The sequence below is a fragment of the Panthera tigris genome, chromosome A1 (genome assembly GCF_018350195.1).
Source record: "Panthera tigris isolate Pti1 chromosome A1, P.tigris_Pti1_mat1.1, whole genome shotgun sequence".
Classification (NCBI taxonomy): Eukaryota; Metazoa; Chordata; class Mammalia; order Carnivora; family Felidae; genus Panthera; species Panthera tigris.
In genome coordinates, this window is record NC_056660.1 from 2149372 (window position 1) to 2163034 (window position 13663).

The 13663-nt window shown below is 40.6% G+C and overlaps 1 protein-coding gene across 5 annotated transcripts in view; it reads right to left on the bottom strand.

The window, feature by feature from the left end:
- Positions 1–13663, bottom strand: part of ZDHHC20 (zinc finger DHHC-type palmitoyltransferase 20) — a 68155-nt gene that overhangs the window by 31307 nt on the left and 23185 nt on the right. For 4 of the 5 annotated variants that reach the window (XM_042979799.1, XM_042979859.1, XM_042979832.1 and 1 more), the window contains exons 2-4: positions 11885–11911; positions 7367–7470; positions 1134–1254 (exon numbers count right to left, since the gene is read on the bottom strand). In XM_042979799.1, the coding sequence (XP_042835733.1) occupies positions 1134–1254; positions 7367–7470; positions 11885–11911 (252 nt within the window). Of the gene's footprint in view, positions 1–1133; positions 1255–2114; positions 2257–7366; positions 7471–11884; positions 11912–13663 lie in introns of those variants that run through there. The other variant, XM_042980022.1, reaches the window with a different exon arrangement.

The following is a 13663-nucleotide window of genomic DNA, read 5'->3' on the forward strand; positions in this document are numbered from 1 at the left end:
TGTGAAGTTTAAATGAGCGTGTGTAAAGCACTCAGAACTGAATAACTGTCGGCCATTACAGTATCTGCTATTTGAACAAATTCAGGAGGTACGTAATACATAACGTAAAACAATTTCCTATATTGAAGTGACCACACTGGTCACTCAGAAATTCATCCCTGTCGTAAGACTCCCACCTGAGAAAAGGAAGGTGCTGGAGCAGTCACCCACCTCAGTGCAGGAAGCGGGACAGCGGAAATACCAGTGGCTTTGGAACCAGACTAACCTGAGTTCAAATTCTGGCTCTCTGAATAGTAGTTTTAAAAACTGAACAGAGAGCACCCGGGTGGCTCAGTCGGTTGAGCGCCCAACTTTGGCTCAGGTCGAACTCATAGTGAGTTTGAGCCCCACCCTGGGTTCACTGCTGTCAGCGCAGAACCCACTTCGGATCCTCTTTCTCGCTCTCGACCCCTCCCCCAGCCTCAAAAATACACGAACATTAAAAAAAAAAAAAAAAAACTGGAACAGGCTTCCTCCCCTTTGTGTCTTTTATTCCTATCCATTCTAAGTTCGTGCATTCTTGATTAAAAAAAAATTACTCTTGTGATGACACACGATATTCAAATTCAAACCAGAATTTCCAAAAGATGGTTCACTAAGAATAACAAATGAAATTTTTAGCCATGATGTTGAGTTGGAAAAAAAATGCACAGAGACTCATAGTGAGCCCGTTAAAAAATCAATTATCAGGGCACTTGGGTGGCTCAGTCGGTTGAGCGTCCGACTTCGGCTCAGGTCATGATCTCGCGGTCCGTGAGTTCAAGCCCCGCGTCGGGCTCTGTGCCGACAGCTCGGAGCCTGGAGCCTGCTTCAGATTCTGTGTCTCCCTCTCTCTGACCCTCCCCCATTCATGCTCTGTCTTTCTCTGTCTCAAAAATAAATAAAAATTAAAAAAAAATCAATTATCAACATATGGACATATCTCTGAAATACCACAGAAGATACAGAACACGGGAAAATCTTGTTCTTGAAGACATTATCTGCAGCAATCACAATATCCATTTAATAGTCAAATCATGCAGACATATCTTGGCAGGGTTAATTATATTTTAAAAATTCTACGGAAAGGAAAACTTAAGACTGGTTTTTCTTACTCCTTGAAGCTGATGTGGTGTAGATAGGTAAGTCCCTTGCCGCTCTTCTCAAAATTTCTTGTTGTCTTTCTTGGCTGAATTCCTTTTCATAACGTTCCTTTTCAGAATTGGACAAATAGAACTATAAAAGGAGAAATAACTATTAATTCTTTTTAATCCCATGATCATGAACTATATCACACTCAGAAAAAGAAAGTTTTATCCAGAACAAACAAAAAACATTTTCTTCCATGAAGGCAAAATTTGTTTTCAGATTTAAGAGGCTAAATCAAGTACATTTTAACAAAACTACATACCTTTGACAGATTAAAAAATATCTGCCCTCTATTCTAATGATGGGAAAGAATATGAACTAGAAAATTGTGTATCTTTGCTTTCTACAGACAAAACTAAATACCTCCCAACCAAAAAGGGTTAAGTATACACTTTCTATTAGAAAAACTTTGGTGTTTGAAAATTAGTGTCAAGAAATTTTTAATTTCTGGAAGGATGCCCAAAGATTCACTTGCTTTGGGTAACAGGTTAAATCGCGGGCATGGGGTCCAACTATTTTCTGGCCAAATATCTCAGTGAGGACAAGCCATTCTTTTACTACTTTGTTTTAGCTTTGAAAACGCTAACCAACAGGAGTACTTTCCGCAAAATGACTAAGGATTGTCAAGGCAGGCACAGTCTCCTTTTCTCCAAGAGCGATTCCTTTATGGAGTTGTTTCTAGTTTCCATCTCTCACGTCTAAATTAATCCCACAGTGTGGCCAGCTTGCAGTTCGTTTCCTTGAACAGCACCTTCCCCACACAGGACTGTCCAGAGCTGCTCTTCTTGTCAGGTCGTGGTCATCCCAGCATCTCAAGGACCCTGAGTCTTATGCCTCTATAATTTCAGGCAGATAGAGGCTTCCAGTTTCTCTCTCTTCATTTCACAGAATTTCTTTTTAAACTAAAAATGGCTTGAGACTTGCTCTGTTTCTCAATTTTTACTTACAGGGTTTTGCTTGAATGGAGTTTCATCTCTTTCCATTCAAGTATTTTCATCCACCTGCTAACTCACTACAAAACTTTCATACTCCTGGTGCCCCATCATCCATAATAACAGTATTAGCTTAGCAGTGCACTCTCTCCCGTTACAAACAAGGCAACAGTTTGGCATGTCAGAAGGAGCTCTGGGTTGAGGAACTTTCTAAGACTGCGCATTTGCCGACAGAGCTGACATTCAGACACAAGTCTTTTGAGTTTTACTCCAGCATGCGTCCCTCCATACTGCTAACGTAAAATAAATGTTCTTGATTTTTGCAGACTATTACTCTAACCTGACCAGACACCACAGTTCAGGATGGGGAAGTCTATTTAGATTACCTCACCTGGTTCTCACACTCAAATCTTGATGGCACAAGAAATCCCCAAATGATTTGTAAGGAGTAATGCAGACAAATAAAAAGGACAGAAAGCAGTCAGAAAAGATTCCCATAATCTTAACCTGAGACGGTGGAGGTCACTTATCTAACCTCCCGGGCAGGTAGGAATCTTCAGACGACGTTTCTGAGGTCCAGTCCCTCTTGAATCAGATAACGAAGTACTTCCCTGCTTTGCAAAATGGCCCATTCTCTTTTAAGAGAATTATAACTGGTAACTTGTTTGAATTAAAAGTTCTTTCCTGACATGATGTGCCCCTGTCGCATTCACAGTAAAGTATAAGAACCATATGGTATGAGGATAAATATGTATTTGGAAAGGAGACATTCCTTGTAAAACGTGAACAGATTTCCCTGGACCGTCCTATTTCTAGCCAGGCCTCAACATCATCACTCTGCCTTAAGGACTACTGTTACAAACTATGAAAAACTTACACGAAATGAAAATCTCACGAGACACCAGAATTTTAGGTGAGGTATGGAACAAAAAAAATGTTAATGGGTTCGAGTTCTGAAATTATTATCATGTATCTGGTTTTCATTAAAAGCTATGAGTATCATTCAAACTATAAAACGCCAGTATCTTAAATTCAGTGTTCAGATGGTTCCATTTAAATACACATTAAATACCAGTTAAGAACCTGGCACTGTTCCAGGTAACAGGAATCCACAGATGGGTAACAACGTGGCCCTTGCCTCCAAAGTCCATTTCTACAGTCCAGTCATGGCTGGAAGGTCAGCCATGCCATGGACCATGGAAGGTCACGTCGGAAGGTCAGCCATGCCAACAGAGAAGTACAAATGACAAATCAGCGTAAGTGCCAGGTACGATAAAAGCTCCCTCAGGAGGGAGCGGGAACTGCCAATGAAAGTGTCTTGGAGGAAGTGGGGTCCGGGCTGGGTTCTGAGAGATAAACAGGAATCTTGCGGGAAAACAAGGAGGGGAAGAGAATCTCGGGAACAGGCGCAGCATGCAGAAAGCACGAAGACGTGACTGCAGCAAGGTACAGTCAGCGCGAGATAGGACTTGGCTATCGAGGGCCAGGAAGAAGCAGCGGAGATGACGCTGCTAAGATGTTAGGTCATGAAGGGTCTCGTGCACCGTGCGAAGGAGCACGGCTTGCACCCTGTAGCCGTCACGAAGGGTCTCGTGCACCGTGCGAAGGAGCACGGCTTGCACCCTGTAGCCGTCACGAAGGGTCTCGTGCACCGTGCGAAGGAGCACGGCTTGCACCCTGTAGCCGTCACGAAGGGTCTCGTGCACCGTGCGAAGGAGCACGGCTTGCACCCTGTAGCCGTCACGAAGGGTCTCGTGCACCGTGCGAAGGAGCACGGCTTGCACCCTGTAGCCGTCACGAAGGGTCTCGTGCACCGTGCGAAGGAGCACGGCTTGCACCCTGTAGCCGTCACGAAGGGTCTCGTGCACCGTGCGAAGGAGCACGGCTTGCACCCTGTAGCTGGCCGGCAGCCGCTGCAGGGAGGAGCGATGGGGCCGTATCTTGTCCTCGGAGAGAGGACGCCTAGTGACAGAAGATGCCTGCTGGCTCTTCAGATGCTGCTCCTCCTCACGGTTCATTCATTCACATATTTAGCAATCTGCCCGCTGTGTACGAGGTCTGACTCGAGGCAATGGGGACGGAGCAATAAACAACGAAGATCCTCCCTTCAAAAAGCTAGTACTTCAGTGAGAGAGATACTGTGCTCATAAAGGTCTCAGTTTAGGTGCCACGTCCTCAGAGGTTCCCTTGACCGTACGACCCAAAGTAGCTTTTCTCCCTGGTGGCTTTTATTGTCATGCTTTACTCCATCATCATGTTCTCATTCTAAAACTAGGTAAACGTATCACAGTTATGATCATTTGTTTACCATCTGTCTCTCCCTTTAAAATGTAAGGACCATGTCTGTCTTGTTCCTTTAATTCCCAGAGCCTAGCACAGTCTGGTAAACAGGAGGTGCTAAGTACTTGCTGACAAAGAATGAAGAATATACCCAGGGGCGCCTGGGTGGCTCAGTCGGTTGAACGTCTGATTTCGGCTCAGGTCACGATCTCCCAGTTTGTGAGTTCGAGCCCCGCGTCGGGCTTGCTGCTGTCAGCGCAGAGCCCCGCTTCAGATCCTCTCCCCCTTCTCGTTCCGCCCCTCTCCCGCCTGTGCACGCTCGTGCTCCCTCTCTCTCTTAAAAATAAAAACACTAAAAGAAAAAAAAGAAAAAAGTACCCGTATGTATAATTTAACTTTCCTAAAAATGTAGAGCTTTTTAGATTCAAACAATTTCCCTGCGTCTGATGGCCAAGTGTTTTTCTAACCTCTCAGCTCACAGAGTCCTTTTAACGCAGTTACTTTAGGAGCCGCCTCACAGCTTTGTAACTCCTACAAGGAGCTACCTCAGTCGGTCATCAGAGAACCACAAACTCCTGCTCTTTTCTGGCTGTCACTCTAGCTTAACTTAGCTGCCCTTGATGATTTCATAATTAACTCATTCAGTAGTGAACACCTTACACCTATGTGCTAAGTAGTGGGGAGACGGGTGTAGCACAGAACAGCATGAAAATGATCTCTGCCCTCAATAAACGGACAGTAAAGTGATGCATTCAAGGCACCAGGCAACTATGAAACTGGACGGTAAGTTCTAGGACGGGAAGGTAGAGCGTGCCATGGCAGGGCCACTGGCCACAGGCCGGGGCAGTCAGCTCACCTTCTCAGAAGAGGGAGCGTGAAGAATGGGGGTGTATGTAACGGCTTAGGTCCTGGGCTGAATGCTAGATGGATGCAATGTGACAAAACAACAACCAAAATAAGTAAATAACATTCAAATGGCGCTTATTACGTGCTGTGTATTCTTCGGAGCACTTTACATACACTATTAACCATATACTATTATCATAAACATTACTAACCACACATATTATTAATTTATTCAACGTTCACAACAATCCCGTAAGGCATATACTAGTATTGTCCTCGTTCTACAGGACAGACGTGAGGTACAGACGGTTGAGGGAAGTCTCCAATGTTGTTGAGCCAGGGCAGTCTGGGGCCGGAGCCTGAGTTCTTCACCTCTACACTGTACTGCTTCTCAAAAGCATTACCGACTGTTTTTCTTATTCTATGTTTTCTTTCCTATAATGAGAACCATTTACTTCTACACATGCTATATTTTCAATGGCCATCACTAGTATTAAGCGATCCAATAAAATCAGTTCCTTTTCAACTCAGAGCTTAAGGTATGGATGGCAGTTTGTAACATAACTTTAAGAGGCGACTAATTATTGCAAATGTCTGAAGAATATATCTGAAGAAACACAAAGTTTGATCGATGATTTCACTACCCCTTAAAACAAAAGCACCCAATAGAAAAAAAGGGCAAAAACCATCTGGCATTTTCTTAATGCTCAATTACACACCACATATGATCCAGCAGTTGTAATCCTAGGCATCTACCCAGAAGAGCTATATATGTACGTCTGTAGATATGCATGTATGTGTATATAATATGCAAATGCAGAAGAATGTTTACAGCAGCCCTATTTTTAACAGCCTTAAACTGGAACCCACCCGAATGCCCTTGCCCACGAACAACAGACCAGTTAAACAAACTGTTATTTACCGCAACCGAATACTCAACAAGAATGAGAATGAATGCTTCGCAACTATATGCAACAACACGGATGAATCTCGCAAACGGAATGTTAATGAAAGAAGCCAGACACACAAACACACAGAGTGTAGGGTTCCATTTACATGAAGTGCAAAACCAGGCAAAGCAAACTGATGCTATTAAGGGGTCAGGAGAGTGGTTTGTGGCAGGTGGGTGCCTGGGAGGGCGCACGAGGAGGCTGACGAGACGCTGGAGATGTGTCGTGTCTTCGACTGGGGGGTGGTTACTCAAAGGTGCTCGGTTTGTGAAAATCCATCGAGTGTACACTTATGTTTATACTCTTCTGTGTGTATGTTCTACAAAAAGTTAAATGAACGTTGGTATCCTTTTTAAACACAGGGTCTATAATTCTGAAAGAATCTGACAGGGGGGGAAATAATCATCATCATCACCTAATCACTGGTTGCCAACCACGTGGCAGGTACTGTGTTAGAAGCTTTACGTGAATGAATCTCACTTAATCCTCACAAACATCTTACGGAAACAGGCACTATTTGTTAGCTCCATTTTCCCGTGAGAAAACTGAGGTTCAGAGACATTATGTAATGTGTTAGAGCAGAAAATCAAACTCAGGTAACCCTAACGCCAGAGAGCATATTCTTAGCCATCTAGCTATACCAAATGTCAGTCAGCTATGTCAAGGCAGGAGAAACATACTGGTCTTGAAACTGACTCTACATGAATATTTACTCACATTATTTTTCCCAGTGGAACCTCAAATTAGAAGAAACACTAGACATACTAAAGTATAACAAACAATAGCCTAGACAAGTTGTTCTCCACAACCAAAACTTTCTTCGGTCGCAGCATATTTGTTCAGGCCTGAGAAAATACGTGAAGGTGTCCAAAAATAAACTCTACTTCTCTAATTCAATTCTCTGTCCCTTCAGATTTTTTACTCCAATAAAAAAAAAAAATGTCTTTAAGAAAACATAGCATGGCCGAAAAATACCAGTATAAGCAAACTTTAGCACTATTCTCGATCTCAGTGTGCTGAGCGGGTTGTATCTGGCTGACGACTCACATTCACAGTGTGGAGTCACCAAGCGAGTTCATGAGCGGAAACAGAACAAATGCATTATGTAATAAAGTTTTAACGAAGGTAACACAGGGAAAATAATTCCACAATTAGCTACAGCATTTGGCAATTTACCAACATGAAATTTACCTCTTTGGAGGGGGAAGCGGGAGATGTGAAAATTGTCATCCAATAGGACCATACAAACATAACAAAGAACAGATGGAAAGCCACAAGGTAAACAACGGCCTTTCCTGGTAAATAAAAACAAATAACATTTCATTGAATCCAGGTGAAAACAGGAAGAAGCTTTACATTAAAACACAATATTTAGGGTCAGGAGGCTTAATCCAATAAATAACCTTCATGAAAATCTACTGAAGACATCAAATATGTAAACGCCTTTATCTGCATGACGTAACAATTACAGATATGAAGAAACATTCAATTTCTGCATTTAAGGGTTATCAGCCTGGTTTATAAGTAAAGACTGCAGTCTGAGAGGAGATTTGATTTTATTAAAACGCTTAAGATTCAAGTTGAAACACCTTCTCTCAGTGTATTTCAAGGTCTTTCTAAGTTACATCTAAAAGTTACATTTTAAATGATTTAAAACTTATTTAAGACAGAAGCCACCACCATGAACATTAAGTCCAAGGAACTATCAGCTGAAAGTAATACAGGGAGTTCCCATCACAGTGAATAATGAGTCATCTGAAAAACTCAGTTCCTGGATTGTCCAGAAAAGTTACGCTAAATTTCATTCTCCTTTCAACAAAGGGTGCCCAAGAATTTTCAGCCACTTAAAATTCGGGCCATAACTGGTTCCCAAGTAGATTAGCGTAACATTCAAACACCCTTAGCTCCACATATTAACTCACAGATATAATTCAAAGCTTTTTGTTGTTTCTGCAGTTTTTCTATTTGAAAGAAGCAGAACAGGTTTCCGAAAGAAGCAAGGACTAGTTACCAGGTGCCTAAAGTCCTTTTCCATTTGGAATGTGGCACCACAAACCACTGAACAAAACAAAGTAGACACAAGCATAAAAGTCTGCAATTCTACTCATTTTGAAAGTTGAGATCAAATATTACTTCTTCCACATAAGCCTTCTCCATTACTTTTGCAATTCATTACCTCTTTGTACCATACTCCCTCCAAAATCTGCTCAGACTTCAGTTAAAGCACTTAATTTGTTTCATTAAAGTTAGCTGCTTAATATTGGTGACCTAATACATGCAAAACATTTAAAACAGTCCCTGGTACATACTAAATCCTTGATAAATCCTGGCTATTTTTTTAAGAAATCTCTACTCCCAACGTGGGGCTCGCACTCACAACCCTGAGATCAAGAGTCACATGTCTACTGACTCAGCCGGCCAGGAGCCCCAGTACTGGCTATTATTATCATTACTATCCAAGAATCTTAATTTCCTCTCAAAATTTGGTTCTTTTTGCACGTTCCCTATTTCAGTGTTTCCCAAGTTAAAGAAATGATAAAAGTTATCACTGGTCTGCAGTGAAATGAGAAACATTAAGAACAATGTAGTGAAGTTTTCATAAAGCTAACATGTACTGAATTCGAAGTACTATTCTTCCTTTGGTCTGAGGTTATTTTTCTCTCACTTCTGGTTTAAAAAGTGTTCTTTTGAAATAAAATAATCATAAAAAAATTAACAATCGTTGGACCCAGCCTTTTCTTTTGCTGTTATGCTGGTGCATGTGTGGCTAAGAGAGCAGAACCACCAGTCCCACAGTTAACTGGCGCGGGAAGCCTGGGCCCAAGGACTCCTCACATCGCTCCGCTGATCGGCACAAAGTCCTTCAAATTCCAATTCCTAAAATCTCTCTCAAAGTAAACTCTCTCTCGTTATTTTCACTCTCAATGTAACAGCTCATATCCTGTTGCTTATCTCATTTGGTTCACTGCAAAAGCCAACTGGTCTCCTTGCCTCCAGCCCATCTCAATGGCCAGTATAAAATGTGTTGTTCAGAGTATCACCTTGGCTGTGACACTGCTGGGAAGTGACTCCACGTGCATGACCGGTGTATGCGCTGTAAACCACTGGGACTTCTCAGTAGCCACGTTTGACCACAGCTACTCCGATCACTAATTCCACCCACTGAAAGCCTACTTGAAGGTATATAATGTGTACCTTATTTCTAACCCTCCCTATAGTCCTGGAAGGTGTTCTTTCAGTTTACAAATGTGAAACCTGAGGCTCAGAGAATTTAGTATCTTGCCCAATGTCACTTCGTAAATGATAAAGCCAGAATTCAAACCCACATCCGCCTGACAAAAATCCAAGGTTCTTTTCATTACGTCGTATTTTCCAAAAGTAGGTTTCCTTCACTTTACCCACCATCTTAGTAGTTACATCCGATTTCAGAGCCAACATCTGATGCCAAGATAAAATCCTTCCCACATCTCCCATCTATCTTCAAATTTGCTTTCTTTTCAACGTCCACTAAAACTGATTGTCACCCTCACTGAAAACTCTGGTTTCTGAAAATCTCTGCTCCCTTCAGGTTGAACCCCATGGTCTACCCAATGGATTCATTATTATTCCTTCATTTGACTTTCCTTTGGAAAAGTATACTGGAGCTCAGTCTCCTACTCTTATATGAACAGTGAGGCATTTACTGAGTCTGCAGTATTATTTTACTTAGCTTGCTTCACTTATTTATATTTTTGCCTGGCCTCCATATTCAATCAAATTTGTCAATCTTCGTCTGTATACTACTGTATAGCTTTGAGATAAACGGTAACCTTGAGGTACTTTAAACTTCTTAATCATTTAGTTACTTACAACTAAGGTCAGCATATGAAACAATATACTCTCAAAATATTTTTAAAGACATTTAATATATTTTTAGAGTATTTCTGCTCTCCACAGAACAAAATGGTTTCTGCTTTAAAAATCTCGACCCTCAGCTAAAAGAACAAAACAGATAAATCTCTTAGCATAATGCCTGAAATATAATAAGTTCTTAACAAATGGAAATTATCACATTATAATGTAATGAAACACTGCTTTTATTTATTTATTTTATGTTTATTTTTAATCTTGAGAGGGAGGGAGAGAGAGAAAGAGAGACAGACAGACAGAGCACAAGCAGGGGAGGGGCAGAGAGAGAAGGAGACACAGAATCCAAAGCAGGCTCCAGGCTCTGGGCTGTCAGCACAGAGCCCAACATGGGGCTTGAACTCACGAACCGCAAGATCATGACCTGAGCCGACGTTGGGACACTCAACTGACTGAGCCACCCAGGCGCCCTGATGAAATACTGCTTTTAAATAAATTAGAAATAATGTGATTGTTAGTAAGAAAACTTCTGGTCACATATATATGCTATAAACCATTGGTCAGAAGTAACAAAGTAAAATCTTAGTTAACTAAGCAAATTAAATCAAAGCAAAAAAAAAATCTATAAATCAAAAAATCTGATTCAAAAATCACCGGTAAGTGAATTTAAAAAAACAAACAAATAAGCAAACAAAAAAACTCCATCAAAAGAATCTTTGAAAGACATGGGCAAAATAGCCCCAAGAAATAATAAGTTAAATGTTCTTTTATAAATACTTCAGAAATTTCTCTGCTTTCTGTATCTGTGCTATCACATATAGAAAACAGTTTTGATTTAAAGGAAGAAAATCAAGCCTACCAAGGGGAGGAAGTCTATATTCCTCTCCAACCCTGGCTAGAACTGACAGATCAGAGTCAAAGGCAACTTGAGATCTACATGCTTAATGCCTCTTTCCAATAAGAATAAGTATTTATCAGTAATTTCTAACCGTTCAACTGTTTTAGAAATCCTCTGGATTTTGTATCTCAAATCAAGTTTTATTTTTGAAATTTGATTTCAATAACTTAGTATTTTCTTTTATCCTGGTGAAATATTGAGCAATGATTTTTCCCTCTAGGCATTATCTCGTTGACTAGTTGTTACAAAAAGTAGAATTCCCTTTCAAAATAAACTCGTAATACAATTCACAAATTTAGTCTGGTTATTTTGTAAGATGTCTGTGAGCAGTAAAGCATTATTTTTAACAAACACATTATCAAGAGAACCATCAGTAAAATCTGGGCGTCATGAAACAAAATCCCCTCTTCAACCCTAGCTAGAATGGATATTAAAAATCTTTGGGGGTGCCTGGATGGCTCAGTTGGTTGGGCACCCGACTCTTGATTTTGGCTCAGGTCATGATCTTGCGGTCCTGGGACCAAGCCCTGTGGCAGTTCCATGCTCAGGGTGGAGCCTGCTTGGGATTCTCTGTCGCCCTCTGCCCCTCCCCCACTCAAGCTCTCTCTGTCCCTCTAAAATAACTAACCAAACATTAAAAAAAAGAAACAAAATCTTTGAAGTACCACTGTCAAGAGTTCTGAAGAACATACAAGGCATAAATATGTACATAAATATATCAAAGAAGTTTCGGTACTAGGTGCCTTACAAAATAACAGCTACTCCAACTTATATAAACACCACAAATGAAAAGATATCGAATGAATACGAATAAACACAATACTGTATCTCCTACTTAAACTTTAAAAACACAGATTTTATTTCTGAAAACAAAAACACATATAGTCATCACTAAATAAAAGCAAGCAGGCTGCAATTACGATACCATAAATATTCTACTTAAATTGAGACTTAAATTGCCTTACCGTTTTCTCCATTTCCAGAGAGAGTAACTAGAATAGAAGAAAAATAGTGAATAAATAATATACTTTAAACATTTTGTACATAAATTTTCAGAGCAACTATTCATCCTAATATCTTTTTCACAAAAATAAAATTTAGTTATAATATGTAAACACTAATGCAAATTCAAGATTGCACACTTTTTATTTATTATTTTTTTAAATATAATGTATTGTCAAATTGGCTAACATACAGCGTATACAGTGTGCTCTTGGTTTCAGGGGTAGATTCCCATGATTCATCACTTACATACAACACCCAGGGCTCATCCCAACAACTGCCCCCCTCAATGCCCATCACCCATTCTCCCCTCTCCCCCACCCCTCTTCACCTCTCAGTTTGTTCTCTGTATTTAAGAGTCTCTTATGGTTTGCCTCCCTCCCTCCCTGTTTGTAACTTTTTCCCCCTCCCCCTCCCCCATAGTCTTCTGTTAAGTTTCTCAAGTTCCACATATGAGAAGACCGCACAAAGTTTCTCAAGTTCCACATATGAGAAGACCGCACACTTTAAAAACACTAAAATGCTAAACATAAGATTTTTTTTCTCATCAACCAATCACATTAAAATTTTTTTCAGACCTTTGTTACTTTCAAACCTATCAATACATATACAGTTATGTTTTCTTTAGCTCTTTCCTTAATGCCACCTACAGAATAAATAGGACTCTCCTCTATGGCACTCATATTTACGTAATCAGTCTGGGATGTACCTTACTAAACTTTGTGAAAACTATACTCAAGACAATTTGTCTTTTTCTATAGAAAAAAGGAAAGGAACCCATCCCTATAATTTTTAGAGTGCTTTTTATCTCTAGCCTAAAACCCTGGGAATTGCTATTTATTCCTTCTCCCCAGGTAGTCCAATGGCTTTTAGGTCCTGTTAATTCTACTACCTAAGCCTCTTCAAATCTGTCACCTCCTTTCAATTTTTCCCATGACCTTATTTCAGGCCCTCTTCAAACATAATGGCTTAAAGACACTTTCAACTATCAGTTTCAACACACCTCACCACCAGCAAATTTGATGGCTGAATATTCTTTAACACTTCTCAGCAGCCTTCAGAATAAAGTCCAAGATCTTCAGGGTAGCAACCACAGCCCTCTGTGATCTGCCTCTCCGGTCTGTCATTTGCCCATACCTGTGGTCTAATTATCCTGAATAAACAGCAGTTTCCTAAATGTATCGAGCAGTTCCACATGTGCCGTGTGCCTCTCCAACTCATACTCCAAGGCACAGTTTAAATACTACCTCCTTTGTAAAGCCTTCCCGAGTCCCTCTTTAGGCAGAGCGGACACTCCTTTCTATCATCACTGCTCACTCTTTCATCTCTACCATGCCACGCCATTTTTTTGGCAATTACTTGGTGATATGTCTGTCTCACTCTACTGGACTGCACAGGTGTGGAATCATGTCTTAGATTAACAACCCTAAAAATTATCATTAACTGTATTTTGCAGACAAGTAAGCTAAAGCTCAAAATATTTAAGTGACTTGGCTAAAGTCACAAAACTAGTACATGTAGTGTAGCTCAAGCCTACTTGGACTTGTATTCTGTCCGATAGTGTCTCTCACCTTATTCATTGTTTTAGTTCCAAAGCCTGGCATACGGCAGCAATGCTTAAGAAATATTTGTTAATTCAATAACCATTTTGGACTAAAATCTGTTGATAAAAGAGAGAAGTACCTGGACACCTCCTTAATAAACTAAAATAGATCTACTTCAATCCCCAAACCAGCATAATT